The 18,408-nt window shown below is 41.4% G+C and overlaps 4 protein-coding genes across 9 annotated transcripts; 1 reads left to right on the top strand and 3 right to left on the bottom strand.

Moving 5' to 3' along the window:
• The first annotated feature begins 39 nt into the window (after positions 1-39).
• Positions 40-6,176, top strand: LOC105448826 (WD repeat-containing protein 59). Of its 4 annotated transcripts, none has more exons than XM_011687623.1 (20): positions 40-288; positions 383-432; positions 687-822; positions 952-1,165; positions 1,258-1,391; positions 1,469-1,618; positions 1,705-1,864; positions 1,947-2,026; positions 2,111-2,177; positions 2,244-2,449; positions 2,525-2,788; positions 2,867-3,017; positions 3,081-3,274; positions 3,368-3,504; positions 3,583-3,798; positions 4,092-4,218; positions 4,779-4,808; positions 5,279-5,433; positions 5,600-5,853; positions 5,952-6,176. In XM_011687623.1, exons 1-20 carry the CDS (start codon positions 238-240, stop codon positions 6,089-6,091), a joined length of 2,916 nt encoding a protein of 971 aa, XP_011685925.1. In that variant the 5' UTR covers positions 40-237; the 3' UTR covers positions 6,092-6,176. The 4 variants fall into 4 exon arrangements, with proteins under 4 accessions (XP_011685925.1, XP_011685924.1, XP_011685926.1 ...); XM_011687622.1 differs by having other exon boundaries at positions 3,365-3,504; XM_011687624.1 differs by lacking the exon at positions 4,779-4,808 and having other exon boundaries at positions 3,365-3,504.
• Positions 6,177-6,332: 156 nt separating this feature from the next.
• On the bottom strand, positions 6,333-10,268 carry LOC105448822 (adenosylhomocysteinase). The gene is made up of 6 exons (XM_011687615.1): positions 10,093-10,268; positions 9,106-9,296; positions 8,038-8,379; positions 7,241-7,456; positions 6,846-7,069; positions 6,333-6,766 (listed from the first exon to the last, which is right to left on the bottom strand). The coding sequence occupies exons 1-6, from the start codon at positions 10,118-10,120 to the stop codon at positions 6,469-6,471; spliced, it is 1,299 nt and encodes a 432-aa protein (XP_011685917.1). The 5' UTR covers positions 10,121-10,268; the 3' UTR covers positions 6,333-6,468.
• A 1,358-nt stretch (positions 10,269-11,626) lies between these two features.
• Positions 11,627-13,564, bottom strand: LOC105448823 (leucine-rich repeat-containing protein 23-like). 3 transcript variants are annotated; one of them, XM_011687616.1, is made up of 4 exons: positions 13,333-13,564; positions 12,619-13,025; positions 12,316-12,487; positions 11,627-12,095 (listed from the first exon to the last, which is right to left on the bottom strand). In XM_011687616.1, exons 2-4 carry the CDS (start codon positions 13,018-13,020, stop codon positions 11,689-11,691), a joined length of 981 nt encoding a protein of 326 aa, XP_011685918.1. In that variant the 5' UTR covers positions 13,021-13,025; positions 13,333-13,564; the 3' UTR covers positions 11,627-11,688. The 3 variants fall into 3 exon arrangements, with proteins under 3 accessions (XP_011685918.1, XP_011685920.1, XP_011685919.1); XM_011687618.1 differs by lacking the exon at positions 13,333-13,564 and adding an exon at positions 13,292-13,312; XM_011687617.1 differs by lacking the exon at positions 13,333-13,564 and having other exon boundaries at positions 12,619-13,323.
• Positions 13,565-13,815: 251 nt separating this feature from the next.
• Positions 13,816-15,609, bottom strand: LOC105448824. Its single transcript, XM_011687620.1, has 3 exons — positions 15,570-15,609; positions 14,735-14,870; positions 13,816-14,254 (listed from the first exon to the last, which is right to left on the bottom strand). The coding sequence occupies exons 2-3, from the start codon at positions 14,810-14,812 to the stop codon at positions 14,027-14,029; spliced, it is 306 nt and encodes a 101-aa protein (XP_011685922.1). The 5' UTR covers positions 14,813-14,870; positions 15,570-15,609; the 3' UTR covers positions 13,816-14,026.
• Positions 15,610-18,408: the final 2,799 nt, after the last annotated feature.

The following is an 18,408-nucleotide window of genomic DNA, read 5'->3' as shown; positions in this document are numbered from 1 at the left end:
AGGGCTATTTTAAAGCATATCTTTTGTGTGTATATAAAGCATTCTGCGGTGCATGCGTGAGTTCGTGTGTAAGTGGCGATGTAACCCGTGGCGCGCGCGTCGCTCGGGTCGCAGCTGTATTTATTTGGTGCGATCCTAACCTCGCAGGACCGACGTAGACCAACGGCAGGATCGATGTAGGACGGAGTGACAGCCTGTCTCGCGGACAGGAGCCTGTGAAAGTCTGTTTAAGTCAAAATGTCGAAACGAAACAGTGACTATGTGGTCACGGAGCACCGCGATTTACAGGTTAGTCGAGAAAGCACCGCGTGACTTCTCTTGTCCGAGGTAACGGTTATCATTGCGCCGGAGAAATGAGTGCTCATCTCGCTTTTTCGTTTAGGCCAACACCATGGCAGTGGACGCGACCGGTAACTACGTTCTGTTGGCCGGGTAAGTGACTCAATCTCGTAAATCGACGATCATCCGCGACAAATATTTACTAACAGTTGCTGGTTCATGAATGATTGTCGGCCAAGTCTTTGGCACAGAAAGATCACATCAAAGACGTCTTATATATTCGTGAAACTCGCGTGTTTTGCGCGAGGAAAAAATATTGATTAATTTGTTACTGTGCTTTAAATAATATGCTGTTACTGATTTTACATATAAATACAAGAATTGTGTTCTTTCGGTCTCTTATCTAGACGTAGATACTTGGCGGTGAAACACTTGGACGAGGACGTGAATACGGTGAAGAAGTTTCAGCGACAGAGCAAGTACGAGGTTGGCTCCGCCGAATGGAACCCGTGCGATTCGAATTGCCACTTGTGCGCAATTTCTGTAAGTTTCCTGTCTGTTTTTAATGCAAAAATGTGTACGCTTATATCGTCAATTAGATCGGTTATCAAAGAAACTAGTGGGAGAAGATACATGGAAAAATATCTTACTTTGGAATAATTTTCTCTTCAGAGCAACACGCGAATCGAAATATTGAATTTCAACGGAGCGGGAGGATTCGAGTTGCAGACCTCGCAGAGCCTGAAAGCCCACACGCGGGTAGTTAGCGATTTGAATTGGCATCCCAGGGAGCCGGATATCATCGCCTCTTGCAGCATCGACACGTTTATACATATCTGGGATATACGAGATCAGAGAAAACCATGCTTGTCGCTGTCTGCAGTTGGTAAGATGAAGCAGTTGGTTAGATGAAGCAGAAGTTATGCTGGAGATTTTTTCTCGACCGTGGAAAAATAATTGTTCCTTTTTTTTTCTCAGCGGGATCGTCCCAGGTACGTTGGAATTCGCTGTCGTCGCATACCTTGGCCACCGCGCACGACGGTGACGTCAAGATATGGGACCAACGGAAGGCAACGAGCCCTGTGCAGTATATAACAGCCCACTTGACGAAGGTATGTCGACACAGCCATGCCGCGCTAATTCGAATGACTTCCGTAAGAAAGTGTCCAAAGTCAAAGTCAAATTTTAGATACATGGTTTAGATTGGTGCCCCTTTCAACAAAATCAATTGGCGACGTCGAGTCAAGATTGCACCGTCAAGATCTTCGATATCGTTAATCCGCGCAGGGCCGATAGTATTTTGACGACGAATTCTCCTGTGTGGAGAGCAAGATACACGGTAGGAACGCGTAGATATAGAATTTAGATAGATTTTTATTGCAACTACTTCGCTATGATTCGCGTCAACCGTAAATCTGTTTACAGCCCTTTGGGGAGGGTTTAGTGACGATAGTAGTACCGCAATTACGACGTGGAGAAAACAGTCTGTTACTATGGAACACGTCGAACTTCAATACACCGATATATACGTTTGCGGGCCACACGGACGTCGTGCTCGAATTTCAATGGCGGCATTTGAAACTAGGTAATTATATTAAGAAATTGAAGGCATATTATATAAAGAAATTATTGTACATCGTTTTAATTCTGTTCGTGTGTGCTTGTAGAAAACAGCGAGTTCGAACTCGTTACATGGTCCAAGGATCAGTGTCTCAGGATATTTAAAATCAGCCCGTTTATAAAGAAAGTAAGCGACTTATGTATATATATCTTTTTCACAATTTTACGAATTATAAAAATTGCGAGCAACAGAAATGTTTCTTATTTTCAGTTGTGCAGCAACGGCATGGACGATGGTCTGTCAGTCTACAGTCAGTATTCCGAAGAGAGTAATCTAAGTACGTAGAATACATTGTGGTATTTCTGTGATAAAATTCTTCTATGTACAAGAAATATCTCTGCAGGAACTCTGCAATCCGTCCAAGAACTGCAGCTGAACACTTCTCCGAGCGAGCCTGAGATAAACTACATTACCAAAGTGGACGAGCCTGTGCCGCAGTCTGAGACGATCAGCCTTCCGGACAGTTCTAAAAAAGTCTCGTCTCCCACTCAGCCAAAGAGTTTGCAGCAGGAGTTTTCCCTGATAAACATGAATATACCAAATATAGAGGTGACGCATCGCTTTACAGACCGGCGCGCGATACCGGAATGATTTGAGACGGCTAACGCTCGCGTTTCGATTCAGGTGAACGCGATGGACGTGGTGGAGAGGAGCTGCACGATAACCGCGTGTACAAAGAACTACAATGTGATATTAAAAGTGAATTTCCCGGTGAATTATCCGTGCAGCGCGCAACCGACGTTCCAGTTTTGCCCGGGCACGACGATCGACAGCGCGACGATGACCAAGCTGCTGAAGGTTCTCGTGCAAACCGCTCAGCACCGCGTCAAGAAGAACAGATCGTGCTTGGAGCCGTGTCTTCGGCAGCTGAATATAACTTTGGAGCAAGTAAGTTCGGGTTCTCCTGTTCGAATTGACGATTAGCGTTCGAAATGTAAAAATTCTGATTTGCGCCGCGCTCGACAGATGTGCAAGAAGGACGAGGACGAGGGCGGTCACTTGGTGTACCACATGCAGGATAACAGCAACTTTCTGAGCTCCTCCAATCTCTGCGCGAACTATCAGGACTCCTATATACCGTTTCCCAGAACGTCCGGCGCCAAATTTTGCTGCGTAGGTGCGTAATGCGCTCTCTCATCTCTCAACTTTCAACATTTTTCTAATTTCGTTTGCCGAACAGGTATCCTCGTTTGCTTCGGCCGTCTCTCCTATGCGAGAAGATCGTCGATAAAACCGGGCGACGCGACACCCAGAGCGCTGTCCGCCCTGGACAGTAGCATCGGTAACGGCGAGCCTTTCATGCCTATGTACCGGAGTTCCTACGCGCCAACTAACGACAACATGTCTATCAGCTCGTACTACTTTCAGGATCGTGTAAGGAATATTTGAATCGATAAAAATGAGTACAAATATACGCGCGTGTCATAATATGCGTAGCTATCCGTGTAATCGCGATACTATCAGCAGAAGGACCTACGACGTGGATTGCATGGCGCGGGTAGAATGCACGATCGATCGTACTTCAAGAATTGTCATCCGATGGTTATGATATACGATGTCTCGTCATTATTCTTCGTCAATAAGGAGCTCGCCGAGAAATATACGTGAGTACGGCTATTGTACACGTGCAAGGCGTCGTGACGTTTGAGAAATCTATGGAAATATATTTTATCTCCTTTCAGAATCAATACCGCTGACATTCCGGTCATGTATCAACACAATGCAAACGTGGCCGCTACCCTGGAAAGGCCTGACTTGATTCAGACGTGGTGTTTAGCTGGTTTAATCATTTCGCAGCCATCCAATGCTGAGCAGAACTCTTGCCAATCGGGTCATTCTCCCGACATCAATGCCCCATGGGCTCTACATCCCTGGGGACAAAACTTAATTCATTTCTTGTAAGCATTCTTTCCGATTTTGTTATAATTATAATAATTAAAATTTTATTCCGAAAGGAAACACATTAAATCGAAACAATATTAAACATCGAATAACAGAATGTAATTTTTAAATTAATACTTGCTGTTAATGAAGTTTATGTATTAACTTTTTAAACGTATTAGACTTTAAAAGGATCTATTTGAAAACATTTCAACTTAAATATGCGATCTTTCCGTAGATCGATTACTTTAACTGTCATCAATCGATCGTGATGTATTTGCTCCATATGTAATTACTCTTATCTATTTAGAATACAACATTACGCTAAGCAGTCTGATGTTCAGATGGCCGGCATGATGAGCTGCGCTCTTAGCTACCGATCCGAGAACACGGACGCTTCGCAAACCAGGCTGACCAGCAAATCCGTGAACGTCAGTGTAAGTACATACAATTTGTATGAAAGAGCAAAAAAGCGCGCAAGTTGTGTGTGTGACACTTGAAAATTTCTCCTCATGACGGGGATTGGCATTTTGATCGGGAAAATCACTTTTTCCCGCAAAGCAGACAGGAGAAATTACATTACACACGTGTTCACCGATCATATTTTCGCTTTCTAATCTGCATACGCGTTCCTCAGTATTTAAGGCTGGAGAATGGAGACTTGCACAGCACAGTGTCTCTTTCTTCCGATGCACGAGGGAACATATAACGTTTTTTTTTCTTTTTTAAAGTGATATGGAATTTGTACAATTTGACGCGAATATACGGCGGTACGGTATGCATATTTGATCGTAAACGGATATTAATGGAAAGTATGTTGTACGTTAAAACTATTGAAGACTATTCAGCTAAATTTCAGAGAATTTTTTTAATCATGTACGATAATTAAAATTGTAATCTTTCGCGCAATAGATATAAAATACTGTACCGGCGTATGTCTTTTTCTATTTTATATGTATATATCACTGCTAACGATACAATGTTACGTTTGTTATAGAGGCTTTCCGTAGGAAAATGGTGGTTAAAGGTAAGATTTTTCCGAGTTTCGTTAACACAAAGAGTTCGGAGTCTTGGATTTGGTTCTTAGGATTCTCTGTTGTACAATCGTTATCTTGTATTCGTCCTCAGCATCGGACTGAAAATATTACCACCAAGTGCGTTTGTTCACTGCGACTGCTCAGAGAATATTTAGCTACGAATATTTCGCGTTGCATTACTTTTATGGACGCGATTGATAAAGAAAAACAGAAAAATAAAACTAACGTGTGTACTAACGCGTTATTTTTGTGAAAGTAGCAAATCGCAGTTAGTGGTTAAATGACATGTGCTGTTTGTCGTAATCAATTATACCTCATACAAACAAATAATCGTCAGTACAAATGCTAATGTTAATTATTGTGCGTGTGCTGTGTGCGTGTGTATTATATATATACCTCGTATGTAATTCGTATATATGTATCAATTGTGAATCTATTCCATTTAATATGTTTCTCGCAGCCTGGCGGTTCGCCTTATCACACGATACATCTGGCGGACACCACGTTAGAGGGATGGAATTTTCAGAATCTGAAGCAACACCGCTCGAACTCGTGGTCGGAGTCTTTGGACGATTTGAAAGTCATCCAAGACTTTGGGGACACGGCGAAGAACAAGTACGTTTCTAGGAGTATACATAGTACCAGCATGTTTGAAAAGTATCGCAGAAAAAGTGGGAGGCGATTTAAATGTCGTCTGTTTAAATTTAGAAATGCCTTTCGAAATTTCTCTGCTTACGCGAATGTGTATTTCGGACTGTGATATGTGAATGTCCTTATGCAGATTGTTCGATGATAAATACACGGCGTTGTACGACGGTTACAAGAAGGCGTATGCCGAGGCGTTGCACAGGTGGGAGCTGCTGGACGCGCGGGCGCACGTGTTGAAACACCTGAGCGCGTCCTCGCTCAGCGTACAGAAGGACGTCGAGCTGCAGAACGAGTGCCGAATCTGCGGCAAGATCAGCCCGGGCCCGCAGTGCGCTAATTGCAAGGGATTGAGCTTCCAGTGTATTGTTTGCCACGTTACAGTCAGAGGTGCGTGCGCCCTTTGGAGTACTTTGCTATTCACGGAGTATTTTAATCTGAAATAAAGTTAAAGGCGTCGTCTTTTTTTTTTGTTGAAAAAAATCTAGGTGCGAGCAACTCTTGCATGTTTTGCGGCCACGGCGGACACATCGAGCATTTGGCGGCGTGGTTCGCTAAGGAGATAGTATGTCCCACGGGCTGCGGCTGTCACTGTTTGCAGGAAAATTCAGTGCTATTTAAGATTTAGGTAAGGTAGACGAAACTATACATAATCATGAGCTGTGATAGTTATTGTTACGAAGAAAAAAATAAAGTTCTTTTTATTCTACGTATTATTGATAACTTTATCAATTGTCCGAAAAAATGATTAATCAGATAAGTAAATCGATGAAAACAAACGAATTTTACGGTATTAAGATATAGATTAGATTCGAATTAGACATTTACAAATTATTGTCGTTGTTTGAGGTTGTTACGTGAGATCGGCATAGAAAAAGAGAACAATTTTAATCGGTCAAACAAAAATGCCATACAAAATCAATTGTATAATTACAATAACAATTGAATTAGTTGTTCTATTACAATTGTTCTATTACAAATTTTCACGCACGCGAGTTATGGCGACTAGTATCGGTAGTGATCGGGCTTGTAAGGTCCTTCCGCGGGCACGTCTAAATATTTGGACTGTTCTGACGTGAGAGTCGTCAGCTTCACGCCCAAGTGATTCAGGTGTAACGCGGCGACTTCCTCGTCCAGCTTCTTCGGCAGCATATGCACGCCAATCGGATACTGGTCCGACTTCGTCCAGAGTTCGATTTGTGCGAGCACCTGGTTCGTGAACGAGTTACTCATGACGAAGCTCGGGTGACCCATCGCGCAGCCCAAGTTCACCAAACGACCCTCCGCGAGAAGGATGATGTGCCTGAAATACGAGAGCGTGATTTAATTCGTATTTATCGAAAGGGGGTACAGCTTATTCGATTCAGCGTGCGGAAACACACCTGCCGTTCTTCAATTTATATCTGTCCACTTGGGGCTTTATGTTGGTCTTCTCGGCGTTCGCCTCCAGCCACGCGACGTCGATCTCACAATCGAAGTGCCCTATGTTGCAGACGATGGCGTCGTTCGGCATGTTCATGAAGTGACGCTCCACGATGATGTCCTTGCATCCCGTAGTGGTCACGTATATCTGGCCCTTCGTGCTCGCCTCCTCCATCGTGGTCACCTGCAGATTTTACAGGTATTTATTAATCTCGTCGTAAAACCGTGACGACGGTCCGTGAAAACGACACAATTCTAATTTGCGATATGACGTGGTGTAATGACGCGCAATCAGTAACCGAGACAATTTGACGCAATTTTACAATTGATCGGATATATGCTTTCCGATTGTTACCTCGTATCCTTCCATGGCCGCTTGTAGCGCGTTGATAGGGTCGATCTCCGTGATGATAACGCGACCCCCGAGAGCTCTGAGACTCTGCGCGCATCCCTTACCCACGTCTCCGTATCCGGCCACCACGCAAACCTTACCGGCGATCATGATGTCGGTCGCTCTCTTGATACCGTCTATCAACGATTCCCTGCATCCGTATAAATTGTCGAATTTACTCTGTCAAACATATAAGACCAAGTTAGTGGTCATTTTAAAGTAAAAATGAGAGGGATTAAATTAATAAAAATCTAAAAAACGAAGTTTTACAATATAATGTTTTTTAAAATAAAAATGAGGGATTACATTTTAAAAAAATCTAAAAAACGAAGTGCTTTTGCAATATAAATGTTGTTCAAAATAAAAATGACAAGGATTAAATTAACAAAAATCTAAAAAAACGAAGGTTTTTGAAAAACATTTATATTGCAAAAGTGTAACTATGTGAAATATAAGTGTTTGTTTTTGGAAGTGCAGTGTCATGCATTGCGTCAGGATTTCTGCAAGTGTTAACGCATCTACGATTCACTTATCATCTGTTTATCAGTTCCTTCGTCACTGTCGTTATTTTGCGTAATCCCACAATTTATCTCAATTCGCGCGAATGATTATTCAACTCTAATCGTTAACGATATTTTCTTTTAATTTATTGACACACCAAAGTGTCAATTCCATATCGATAGCTTATCCGTAATTTCGTAAATTTATCTATCATGTTTAATTTATTTATCATGAATCTGCTGCCGCGAGCATGTACAAACCTTCGTGACGGAATCGTTGACGTTAATCGCTGGCACTTTGAGCGTACCGTCTTTCATCATGCGATAGAGATTGTGCACACCAGTGGTGGTCTCCTCGGACAGGCCGCGGCATTCCTTGAGATACTGCGGATACTTGGTGTGCACGAGATTAGTGAGGTCGCCGCCGTCATCGAGGATCAGGTTGAACGGCTTGCCGTCCCGGAACACGAGGGTCTGTTCAATACACCAGATATATTCGCTTTCGGTCTCGCCCTTCCACGCGTACACCGGCACTCCAGCCTTCGCTATTGCCGCTGCCGCATGATCCTGCGTGCTGAATATGTTGCAGGATGACCATTGCACCTGCAGTAGAAAAATGACATTGTCAAAAAAAAAATTCGGTTTCAGGTATTAGATTTCTAAATGTCTGGGCATTTAACACGGAACTTATTTTTAGGATGCTTTATAATAACAAAAATATAAAACTGAATTATATTTTGATATTGTCATATAAATTGCCGTGAAGGTTATTGAATTATTGAAAATAGATTTATATAACACTTTTTTAACAACATATAATTCTAATTTGTGGAAGTTTGAAAAATCGCTGTATAATTCTGATTTTTAATATGAATAATTTTCACAATTAGAATTAGATATTAATTCATAGGAAAAAAACTTCAAAGATAAGGAATCGATTCAAGATGTGTAGATTCTTGTAAAAGATTAATATATCCAAGTTAAACGAGAGACTTTGAAACGCAAAGAGATCTTTTTTCTCGTATTCACATTTATTCATTTAGTCATCATATATCAGAATGAAAATCTACTACTGAATAATGTCAAGGGAAAAAAGTTTTCGACTGAATGTGTTCAGATTTGCAGGAAAAAGAGAGAGAGAGATCGCAGGGTCAACGACGATAACATTCATGTGTAAATCATGGGTTTATCTTCACCAGTTTCTTTCGCCAGTCAAGTAAACAGCTGCGTGAAATTCTATCGGCGTTACTGTCACTACTTATCGCTACAAATCAAATTATACACGCGTGAATTAAGCCCGTTAGAAGCGTTAGGCTTCCTAGCGCTCACCTCCGCGCCGAGTTCCACCAGGGTCTCAATCAGCACCGCGGTTTGCACGGTCATGTGAAGGCAGCCGGCGATGCGTGCACCCTTCAGCACCTTGGACGGCCCATATTTCTTCCTAATCGACATGAGCCCCGGCATCTCGTTCTCTGCCAGGGTGATCTCCTTTCGACCCCATTCCGCCAGGGAAAGGTCGGCTGTCGAGGAATTTAACTTCAAATTAAGTCGGGAAAATCGTGGTCGTCAAAACTAGTCTTTTATTGTCAATAAATATTTAAAAACATATAAATATATATAATTTATACTATTTATATTTGATTAAATATAAACTGGATTATACATTATCATCAAATATAACAGGCTATTATATTAACATCACATACACTCCATTTTACAAAAATTTAATTCCATTTGAATCCATTTAATATAAATATTTATTATATTTAAAATTATATATATTTATATAAAAATATATAAGATTATATTTTTTTCTGATTACGTCTCGATTATTAAAGGAGTCAAGAAAATTCAAAAGAAAAATATGTATTGTTACAAAATACAATGGCACAATGTTAGAAAATATGCGGAGTGACGCACAGATATTATTACGTTGTTACAGATGTTATTACAGCAAAATAATTATTTTTCTATTTTATCGCACCGGCGTTGTAAAAATTTCAACGACAACGTCGGACGTTTAAAAAAATCGATTAGCAAACCGCCGAAGGCTAAACTCAAGGTTTTCATTATTTTTTAGCGTGTAATCCTTTAATATATAAACAATTACATCCCTCGACACGCTCGCGCAGCTAATATCGAACATTTCGCGCGCTCGCTCGTGCCATCACTCGGCTCGGAACGGCGGGTACTTCACGTTGCTCCGATCAACGGGTTGCGCGCGAGCACGTGTCCGCGAACGGCCGCGGTACTCCCGTGATCACTGCTGCCGTTCGCACGTTCGTGTCGTCCGTCCGCGGACCACTTGCCACTTACCGATTCTGTACGGCTGCTTGTCACACATGATGGATCAGTGCGTGTCACTCGGGTCGGTGCGCGGAAGGCAAATGGGAGAGCGAACGTTCGAACGTGAGAGCGAGCTAACCTATACGATGCCGGTACCTCCACGAAAAAAACGTTGCTCCGAGCGCTGAATGCGAGATCGTCGCGAATCGAGATACTTCGAGATTCGATTATCGATGGGCGCGACGCGTCGCCGCGACCGCGCCGCGCACTGCAGTTCTCGGTTCTCATCGCGCGCGCGCGCGGCACCCGTTGTTCGCGAAAATGCGGGAGTTCGATGGACGCGGAAACAGCACCCGGAGAGAACTGCCGTCGAGAGGTATGTTTGTGCACTATTATTGATACTCGACGAACGGACTCGATGTTGGTGTTAACGCTGCGATACGATCGGCCGTTTTCTCCGTCTCGCGATCGCCTTGCGTGAACGAGATCAAGCGACCATCGTGTTCGAAACGCGAAACGGGCAATGAAAAAGCGGTTGATTATTCTGATTCTATTCGTATGTCGAGCAGAGAATAACGATTATTACGAGATTTCTCGAAGCGTAACTGTTTTGTTTCTCGGATAACTTATTCGTGCAATCGTGGAATGGATTTTAGGAGAAAATGGAGGATCCGCGCAGATCCGCGACGGGAAGCCGCAAACGCGCGTTGCAATGACGAAAGGGTTTATTGCCCTACGTAAACAATATTTGATATTAATTAACTAAGCATAGTTTAACATAATGAGATTTGGCATTATATTATATTAAATTATGATTATTTATGTACAGAGGAGCAATGAATTGCAGGGTCACATAGACTAGTGATTTTACCGACAATTTTACTGACAAATCAGACACGTCGGTAAAATCACCAATCTAGTGACCCAGCGATTCATTGAACCTCACTTGTACACGAATTATCATCTGAACTATGTCCCGAAAATACGTCGGTACTGCATCTATCGCGAGATGTAGTTTTACATATTATTGCGAGATGGTGCGAGTTGGTTATTTTGGTATTATGGATTGTAAGGGGCGAAGGGTATTATATGAATTTGTAAGGGGTGCCAAAGAAATATCGGATTCCTCTCACTGTAAATTATCGCAACATTCTGTTCCAAAAAAGCTCCAGTGTCTTTCAAATAAAATATATATTATTCGTTAAGTAGAGTTTTACTGATCGAGTCATTGAATTATATTAATGTGACTTGTTTTCAATACAGCTAAATTACAAAAAAAAAGTTATTTTATCTATAATATCTGTATCAAAATTTGTGGTAGGCAATTAATATAATTTAAATTAATAATACAAAAATAGGGAGGAACGTTAATTGAAATCTGTTTTATAAATAAATAATTGATCAAACATTGTAAATATAATACATAACGATAACGATAATTGACTAAGAAAAGTTCTTTTTAGAAATCACCTTTTAGAAAAATCCTGTTGGAACCAAGAATGTATTAGAAATATGAATTTGTGTCTTCAAATATTTGGGGGATAAAATACTAATCTCTTTAAAATATTCAATATAAAAAATATCTTTAATTTCTTAAATCAAAGTCTACAAAATTGGATTCGCTCTTTATGGTATCTTTTGAAGCAACGCCTTCGCCTCGTTCCTTTCCTGATCTAGCACAGGATCCTTATCGATCCTCTTTAATTTCGGAAGCATCGCCAGAATGACCCGCCGATATTCTTTCCCTTCTTCCTCTTTCGCCTCTTCTCTGAGGAGAGGATTCCCCAGAACGATAAGCGTTTCCAGGTTCGGCAGGCAGTCCAGCTTTCTCAGCTCTGAAATCCTCGGCAGCTCGTTATCGCGCAGATTCACGTAGTTCAGGCTGCGACACCGCTCGGTGAAACCGTCCAAGTTCGCGAGCCTGTTACTTCGCAGATGTAACGTCTTCAGGTTCACGAGGGTCCCAAAATCCTCGATCTTCTCGATTTGATTCTCGGCGAGGAAGAGCCGCGTCAGACTGGGACAGCAGATTCCTGCGAGAGATTCAAACGTTACTCGGGCGAAGTCCATTCCGCGAAGTCGAAGTCGAGTTGGCCACCGGGGGATCTTCCCCGCTTCAACGAGCTCTAGTGAACCGTGCGAGCGGCTTGGCATTTCTCGCCCGGATTTTTACGATCGTCCTCGGCAAACGGTATAATCTCGCGGGAGATAAATAATGGTCCTGGGCGCGTCTCGTCTTTGCGCGCGTCTCACCTGCGGTGCTGACCAGCGCGTTGCCGCGCAACTCCAGCGTCCTCAAGCTCGCGAGGATCCGAGGATCCATGTCCACGGTGCGAATGTCGTTGTGCTTCAATTCCAGACGCTCGAGCGATGTATGATGAATGCCGGATGTGTCGGTCAACTTGTTCTGGTTCAGGGCGAGCTCCTGTATACGCATTTAAAATCGTCTTATTGCAGGCGGCGGATCTGTCGTTACGCGCGGTCGCGGCGGTTCTCGGTTAACTAAGCTTAATCCCCGTTAAGGAGAAAACGAGGGTCAAGGGGCGAGCGGGTCACCTGTAGATACGGCATCGGCTTTAATTCCGCGCTGGTCAGACGATTTCGGTCCGCCCGCAGCGTCTGCAGATACGGCATCGCCTCGAGCGCGCGCAGTGCCTCCGACGTCAATCTGTTCCCCGACACGTTCACGTAACGAACGTATTTGAAGGATGGTATCACGCCGATATCAGTAAGATCTCTGTCCGAGGCGTCCAGGCTGAGATAGGCGTACTCGTCCCCCTCGCATTTTCCTAAATTGTAGAGACACTCGCCGGCCTCGGCGTGTGTCAGCACGCGCGTAGTATGCTCGGTTTCGTCCGAAATCGTTGATTCATATCCGGATTGGTCCGCTTCGCCGTAGTCCTTTTCTTCATCAAGCTTATCCTCGGATTTCTCCTCATCGTAGTTTTCTTCCTCCATTTAGTCTTACTCGAATCGAGGGATAAAAATGCACGCATACTGAATTTATTCAGGCTATCATTTATAGCATTAATAGAAATATTTGATCATTTGCATAATTAATTTTATTAATGATAAGATCAATGAGATGGTGGAAAATTAATCAGCATTTAACTTAATTTCAAGTTTATATATTTATTGTTAGGTGTAATATATTATGAGTATAAAATTTTCTAATAGCTAGACACATATATATAAATCTGTAAGATGTGTTAATGTAAGAGACGCTTACATTACATTAAAAGAATGTGATATTATTTGCAAAACTCTAACCTTTCTCCTTGACGCGTTAATAACGTCAATAACGATACATCGGACAATATCGACTGGAATTTGAAAACCAATGAGAGACAAATCGGTATCGACGTGAATTTTAAACAATAATAGCTTTACAGCTTTGATTCGGCAAATTGAATCACAGACGATTGAAATTTGAATTAAATCCATTACACGAAATGTATCGATACAGATTAAATATTATATTCCGATAATTCAAAAATATTGCGTATATTTATCTTTAGAAAAATAAAGAGATATACATAATGGAAATCTTATGACTTCGAAGTTTATTCACTGATTGTGAGTTAAATGTTTTTTTCTCCTGCCTCTAGACTTCACTTTTGTGACGACACAATCTTCTCAGATAATTTACGATTATGTAAATTGTAATGAGAACTGCATTATTAATTCAACAAACTGTTGGTCATCTCGCGACTTCGAGACACTGTTCAGGAAAGATGAAAATGCAGTTTTGGAAATATTAATTATGAAAACATTTATTATAGAAATCCATAGCGGGGCGGAGATAAATGATTGCATCAAGGTAGAAAAAGATTTGTTAGAGATCGATTAGATGAGTGCGTGCTACTCTCTTCGTAATTGCGCATAAAAATACAAAAGACGTGTTCATACACATGTAAATCGCGAACGATACAATGGCAAATAGATATCCATAATTCTCATCTTCCTAACGAACCCTGACGCATCGAGATTCCTGCCATTGGACCCGTTGAGTGTCCTCCGCGACTCGTCGTTTCCGGTGCATGATCTCGCGGAGTTTCTTCAGCAGGATGAAATTGTCCCTGAGAATCCGCGCCTGCCGTTCGCGCTCCAGCTGCAGTCTCTTCGCGTTGAACGAGACGTGAGGTCTGCCCACCGGCGGGTTCACGTCCACCGTCGGTCTGGCCGTTTTCACCTGCAAAGCAACGAGGACGAGGATAATCGTAAATTATCTGAGAAGATTGTGTCGTCATAAAAGTGAAGTCTAGAGGTAGGAGAAAAAAAACATTTAACTCACAATCAGTGAATAAACCTCGAAGTCAAAATTTCCATTATGTATATGTGTAACTGTCTTTAATACAACATAATTATTTAGAATTTTTTAAACCTATAACATAAAAATTACACGAATGTAATATATGTATAATAATATCATTTGACATATAAATTATTTTTATAGAGAGCTACAATCTCGCGCGAGAATATTATTTATTTTATCGCTTTTGTGATTCGAAGAGCGCTGTCTTTCCACGGCTACTTTTAGCACGGAGGTTTCCGTTAGATTTTCGGAGCTTTCATCGAGAGAGAGAGATCCGATGAAAGAAATATCGACCGATAAAATATTAAACAGAGTTGGATCGAGAGATTAATGTTTATATAATTCATGACTGCTCACCCTAGAACGGTGACGCTCGTACGCCCTTCGTTGCCAGGTAAGCTCGTCCTCGCTTCGTATCCTTCCTCGGTTCGACATCCTGCATACTTGATAGCGCGGGTGTTTGCAGTGTATAGCGCGAGTACCCCAAGTTTCTCTGGCAACGGAAACGTTCACGATATTGATCTTCGCCGCCCTTCGAAACGCGTGCGGATTTTTATGTATTTCACGACTATTTATATATATTGTCGCCTTAATTAATAATATTTAGAAAATTAGAAACAATTTTTAGATTTATAATTTAGAAAATTTCATATTTTAAAGTGATATTTTCGCACAGAGAGAAATTTAAATGCAATTAATAAAATCTGTATGTCTAACTATTTAATGCAAAGTGAAAGGAATTGGAAATTTTTCTAAACTTATAAAATTACCATTTTTTTCTAATAATAAATTAGGTGATTAGATAGATACTAATAGATATCAAGGTTTGCAAGTGTAAATCGGATAGTTGATTGAAGTCTATCTGTACATTACACAGCAACGATTATAAATTTTAAACGCGTGCTTAATCAGAATTTCGTAATCGAGACTGTACATACGAAATGCGCAGACCACAAATTTAATTATGGATTCTGGAAATTTACATAAGTTTCTGCAGAAGATGAATAAATCTGCATTTATTTTGGCTTCCCTAGAGCCTATGAGTGAAGTTGCAAATTACAGAGTTAAGATGAGATTTAGGTTGTTAGTTACACGCACACGTGCGCGCACGTATGTGTAACTATATACGTTGAGAGTAGAAAATGGATGAAGAGCTAATCTCTCGAGAGTCTGTACGCGTAGGAAAACGAACCCGTTGTCGAGCCATGTTTCTTCGTCCTCCTGCGTATACAATGTGTACGCAGCTAACAATATGTCATACGCACGCACGTGCGCGCGTGTGCGCCCGTGTGCATCGTGCGTGCACCGTGCACTTCCTCCCTTCGCGGATGCAGGAGGATGCTGCGATTGGCGGAGGCTGCTGGACCAATGGTGCGCGGCAAGGGGCGGAGATTCGCTCATCTCGGGGACGCGCGTGAAATTTCTCTTACGCCACGCTTAGATATTCATGCGAACGAACGCTCAAAAGGAAACGACCACGGGCGACGATTAGGGAACTAAATAAATATATTAATTGTATAGAGTTTTATAACAATTTTGCAATCGATTTTGTATTCGATTTTGTTTTTATGTAATAGATATCATGAATCACATTTAAATGTGTACCTACGTGTCCATGAAAATAAGAATTTGAAGGAACAACACGGGGGCGCTGGTATTTAAAAGAGAACAGAAAGGAATAAAAATCCTCTTCACGGATAATTATTTTAAATTTGTATTTTGTGCAGGATAGTGTCGTAAAAGAGAAAACGAATGTTCCTACTGCAGATATTGTCATATGAATGGTATTGTAAAGAAACAAAGAAATTAAACGAAGCATGTATGATCTTGCATGAAAAATAATATGTTTAAAAGAAGGGAGAAAGAATTGAAAATCTCTCTCTATAAACTGAGAATTTATTACGCAAAAGAAAGTTTTACCTGAACAATAGCCAAAAAAAAATTATTTTAACCTTGACTTTTATTTTTCTGCATTTCTAACAAAAACATATTTTTGTCGTCCTTATGTACAGCAAAATTTCCATATTTGTAGATTTATATCTACAAATTAGGAAAGATAAATCATTTCCGAGAAATGCTATGCAATGAAAGAACAGAATGAACAATCATTAATTTTTCATGCAATTATTCAACCTTGTGATCTCTCTCTCTTTCTCTCTCTCTCTCTCCTTCTTTTACCACTTCAAATTTCTTAAAATGGGAAACACTTTATAAAATGTGGCTGCTACAAAGATCAGTAATAAAACTTATTGTGATTGATGGATTAATCTCGCTGTTTGCCTTACCAATTTTTACAATGCGAAAATATTTTATATAGAATGAACATACTTTATTCGAGAAATTGTGATTAAAATATCTAAACGTCTGTTTCGTTTGAATGTACATGGAGAGAATTTTATTTTAAAAATTATCCTGAAAATCATGTTAATCGTAAAACAACACAGTATTTCGACGAATTTGATGTGATTTTCACTATTTTGTTTAATATATATATATTATAACAAATTTAGTATAGTGTGCAGTAAGAAAACAGAAGAAATCACATAAAATTTGTCGAAATATGATATTATCTTATGATTAACATGATTTTCAGAGTAAATTTTAAAAGAAAATTCCATGTACCGAACGTACAGGAGACGAACGGAACAGTGCAGGATTAACCGGAGAATCGAAGCTGTAACATCGTCTGCACTCAAGAGCTTGAAGGGGAGGGGGACAAAAAGGGAGGGAAAAAAGGATAAATGGATATCCATGACCGGTAACGCCGTAGATCGCGCGCTTGCCGAAGGGTCGTCGATCTTAATCGCGCGCGGATCCTCGACAATGATCCTCTCAAATGGATGAGCCCCGCCACTCGAGAGAGAGAGAATGAGAGAGAGAGAGAGACGATGAAGATTTCTGCCCTTGAGGGGATACACGTGGTGTTATACTATCTATACATATAAGCATCCGGCGACCGAAATGGGCGCATCTTCCCTTCCCTGCGTCCGACACGTATTTCCCGTATCCCAGCGAGAGACACTGTAGCCAGCCAATCCGGCCACTCTCTCCGATCCTACTGTAGTATATTGCTGTAGATAAACTAAACGGTCCGTATCCCTTCGTATTGTCAAGAGCGCAAAAAAAAAATTTTATGGCCGTCGTTCAAGAAAACCAGCAAGAAATTTCATTGTCTTCTATTCTTCTAAGCCTATTGTGTCCACAATATATGTATATATTAGAAATCGGTCCAAGTTTTCGAATCGTATATAAAGCAGCAATTGTATAGACTGTACAGTCAATACAATTGCTGCTTTTCCGCTGCAAGTTGATTGGCTATACGCAGTTCTCGATTTCTCCCTTGTGGAAATATTCAAAAGTACCGACAGTTCTTAGACATATAAATAAATAGTTTCTCTGTAGACAATCTGTAGGAATGTAAATTTGACGCTTCAGTCTTCACGGAGACGGCACATTGCTCGCATCGTTGCTCGCATCGTTGCTTGCGAGAGTGTCTCCTTGTGATTCTCTCGTGGATCGAACTCGTGGTGAATTGTGCGAAAGAGGCTGAAAGGTGATCTCTCGTCACCTGAATATTTTCGAAGCTCATTGCTCCGAAAAGCACGATCTTTCGGCAGCTATATAGTAAGATAGTGACATACAGTTACGAACCTCGGTGACATCCGCGAGAAGAAAGAGGAGTCGGAAAGAGTATCCAGAAGATTTCGCAATTAACCTGCGTCGATGAGGATAATACATCCCATGGGTCAGTCGTTCGTTACTCGGGATCCGTACGCCTCGCTGTATATCGAGCCGTACGTACATCCGCCGTTCGATACACAGAATTCGTACGCACCGCTGCCCTCTCTGTTTTGTATATCTCGAGTTCATACAGATCAAAGAACCAGGTTCACGACCGACCAGCTGTTCAGAGACCTCAGTCGCGAAACCGAGGTGAGTCCGCCGCGGAAAGATACGAAAAATGCGCACGAGGAAGGAACTGATAACAGAACTTTGCCTGTTCCGTTACAGAACCTGCAGTAATAAAACTT

This window comes from Wasmannia auropunctata, unplaced genomic scaffold (assembly GCF_000956235.1).
Source record: "Wasmannia auropunctata unplaced genomic scaffold, wasmannia.A_1.0 LD336078.1, whole genome shotgun sequence".
In the NCBI taxonomy this organism is placed as follows: domain Eukaryota; kingdom Metazoa; phylum Arthropoda; class Insecta; order Hymenoptera; family Formicidae; genus Wasmannia; species Wasmannia auropunctata.
Note: the sequence above shows the minus strand (reverse complement) of the source record. Positions and strands in the feature narration are given on the sequence as shown.

Bases quoted from the DNA above. Each gene is read 5' to 3' on its own strand.
- LOC105448826 (XM_011687622.1), top strand. From the start codon at position 238: ATGTCGAAACGAAACAGTGACTATGTGGTCACGGAGCACCGCGATTTA. The intron at 1,166-1,257 runs GTAAGATGAAGC...TTTTTTTCTCAG, and splicing joins CTTGTCGCTGTCTGCAGTTG to CGGGATCGTCCCAGGTACGT. The intron at 3,275-3,364 runs GTAAGGAATATT...CGATACTATCAG, and splicing joins CGTACTACTTTCAGGATCGT to CAGAAGGACCTACGACGTGG.
- LOC105448822 (XM_011687615.1), bottom strand. From the start codon at position 10,120: ATGTGTGACAAGCAGCCGTACAGAATCG. The intron at 8,380-9,105 runs GTGAGCGCTAGG...TTTCTACTGCAG, and splicing joins TGGTGGAACTCGGCGCGGAG to GTGCAATGGTCATCCTGCAA. The intron at 7,457-8,037 runs GTTTGTACATGC...TATGTTTGACAG, and splicing joins TCAACGATTCCGTCACGAAG to AGTAAATTCGACAATTTATA.
- LOC105448823 (XM_011687616.1), bottom strand. From the start codon at position 13,020: ATGGAGGAAGAAAACTACGATGAGGAGAAATCCGAGGATAAGCTTGAT. The intron at 12,488-12,618 runs GTGACCCGCTCG...ATGCGTATACAG, and splicing joins AGCCGATGCCGTATCTACAG to GAGCTCGCCCTGAACCAGAA. The intron at 12,096-12,315 runs GTGAGACGCGCG...AATCTCTCGCAG, and splicing joins CGCGCTGGTCAGCACCGCAG to GAATCTGCTGTCCCAGTCTG.
- LOC105448824 (XM_011687620.1), bottom strand. From the start codon at position 14,812: ATGTCGAACCGAGGAAGGATACGAAGCGAGGACGAGCTTACCTGGCAA. The intron at 14,255-14,734 runs GTGAGCAGTCAT...GTTGCTTTGCAG, and splicing joins ACGAGCGTCACCGTTCTAGG to GTGAAAACGGCCAGACCGAC.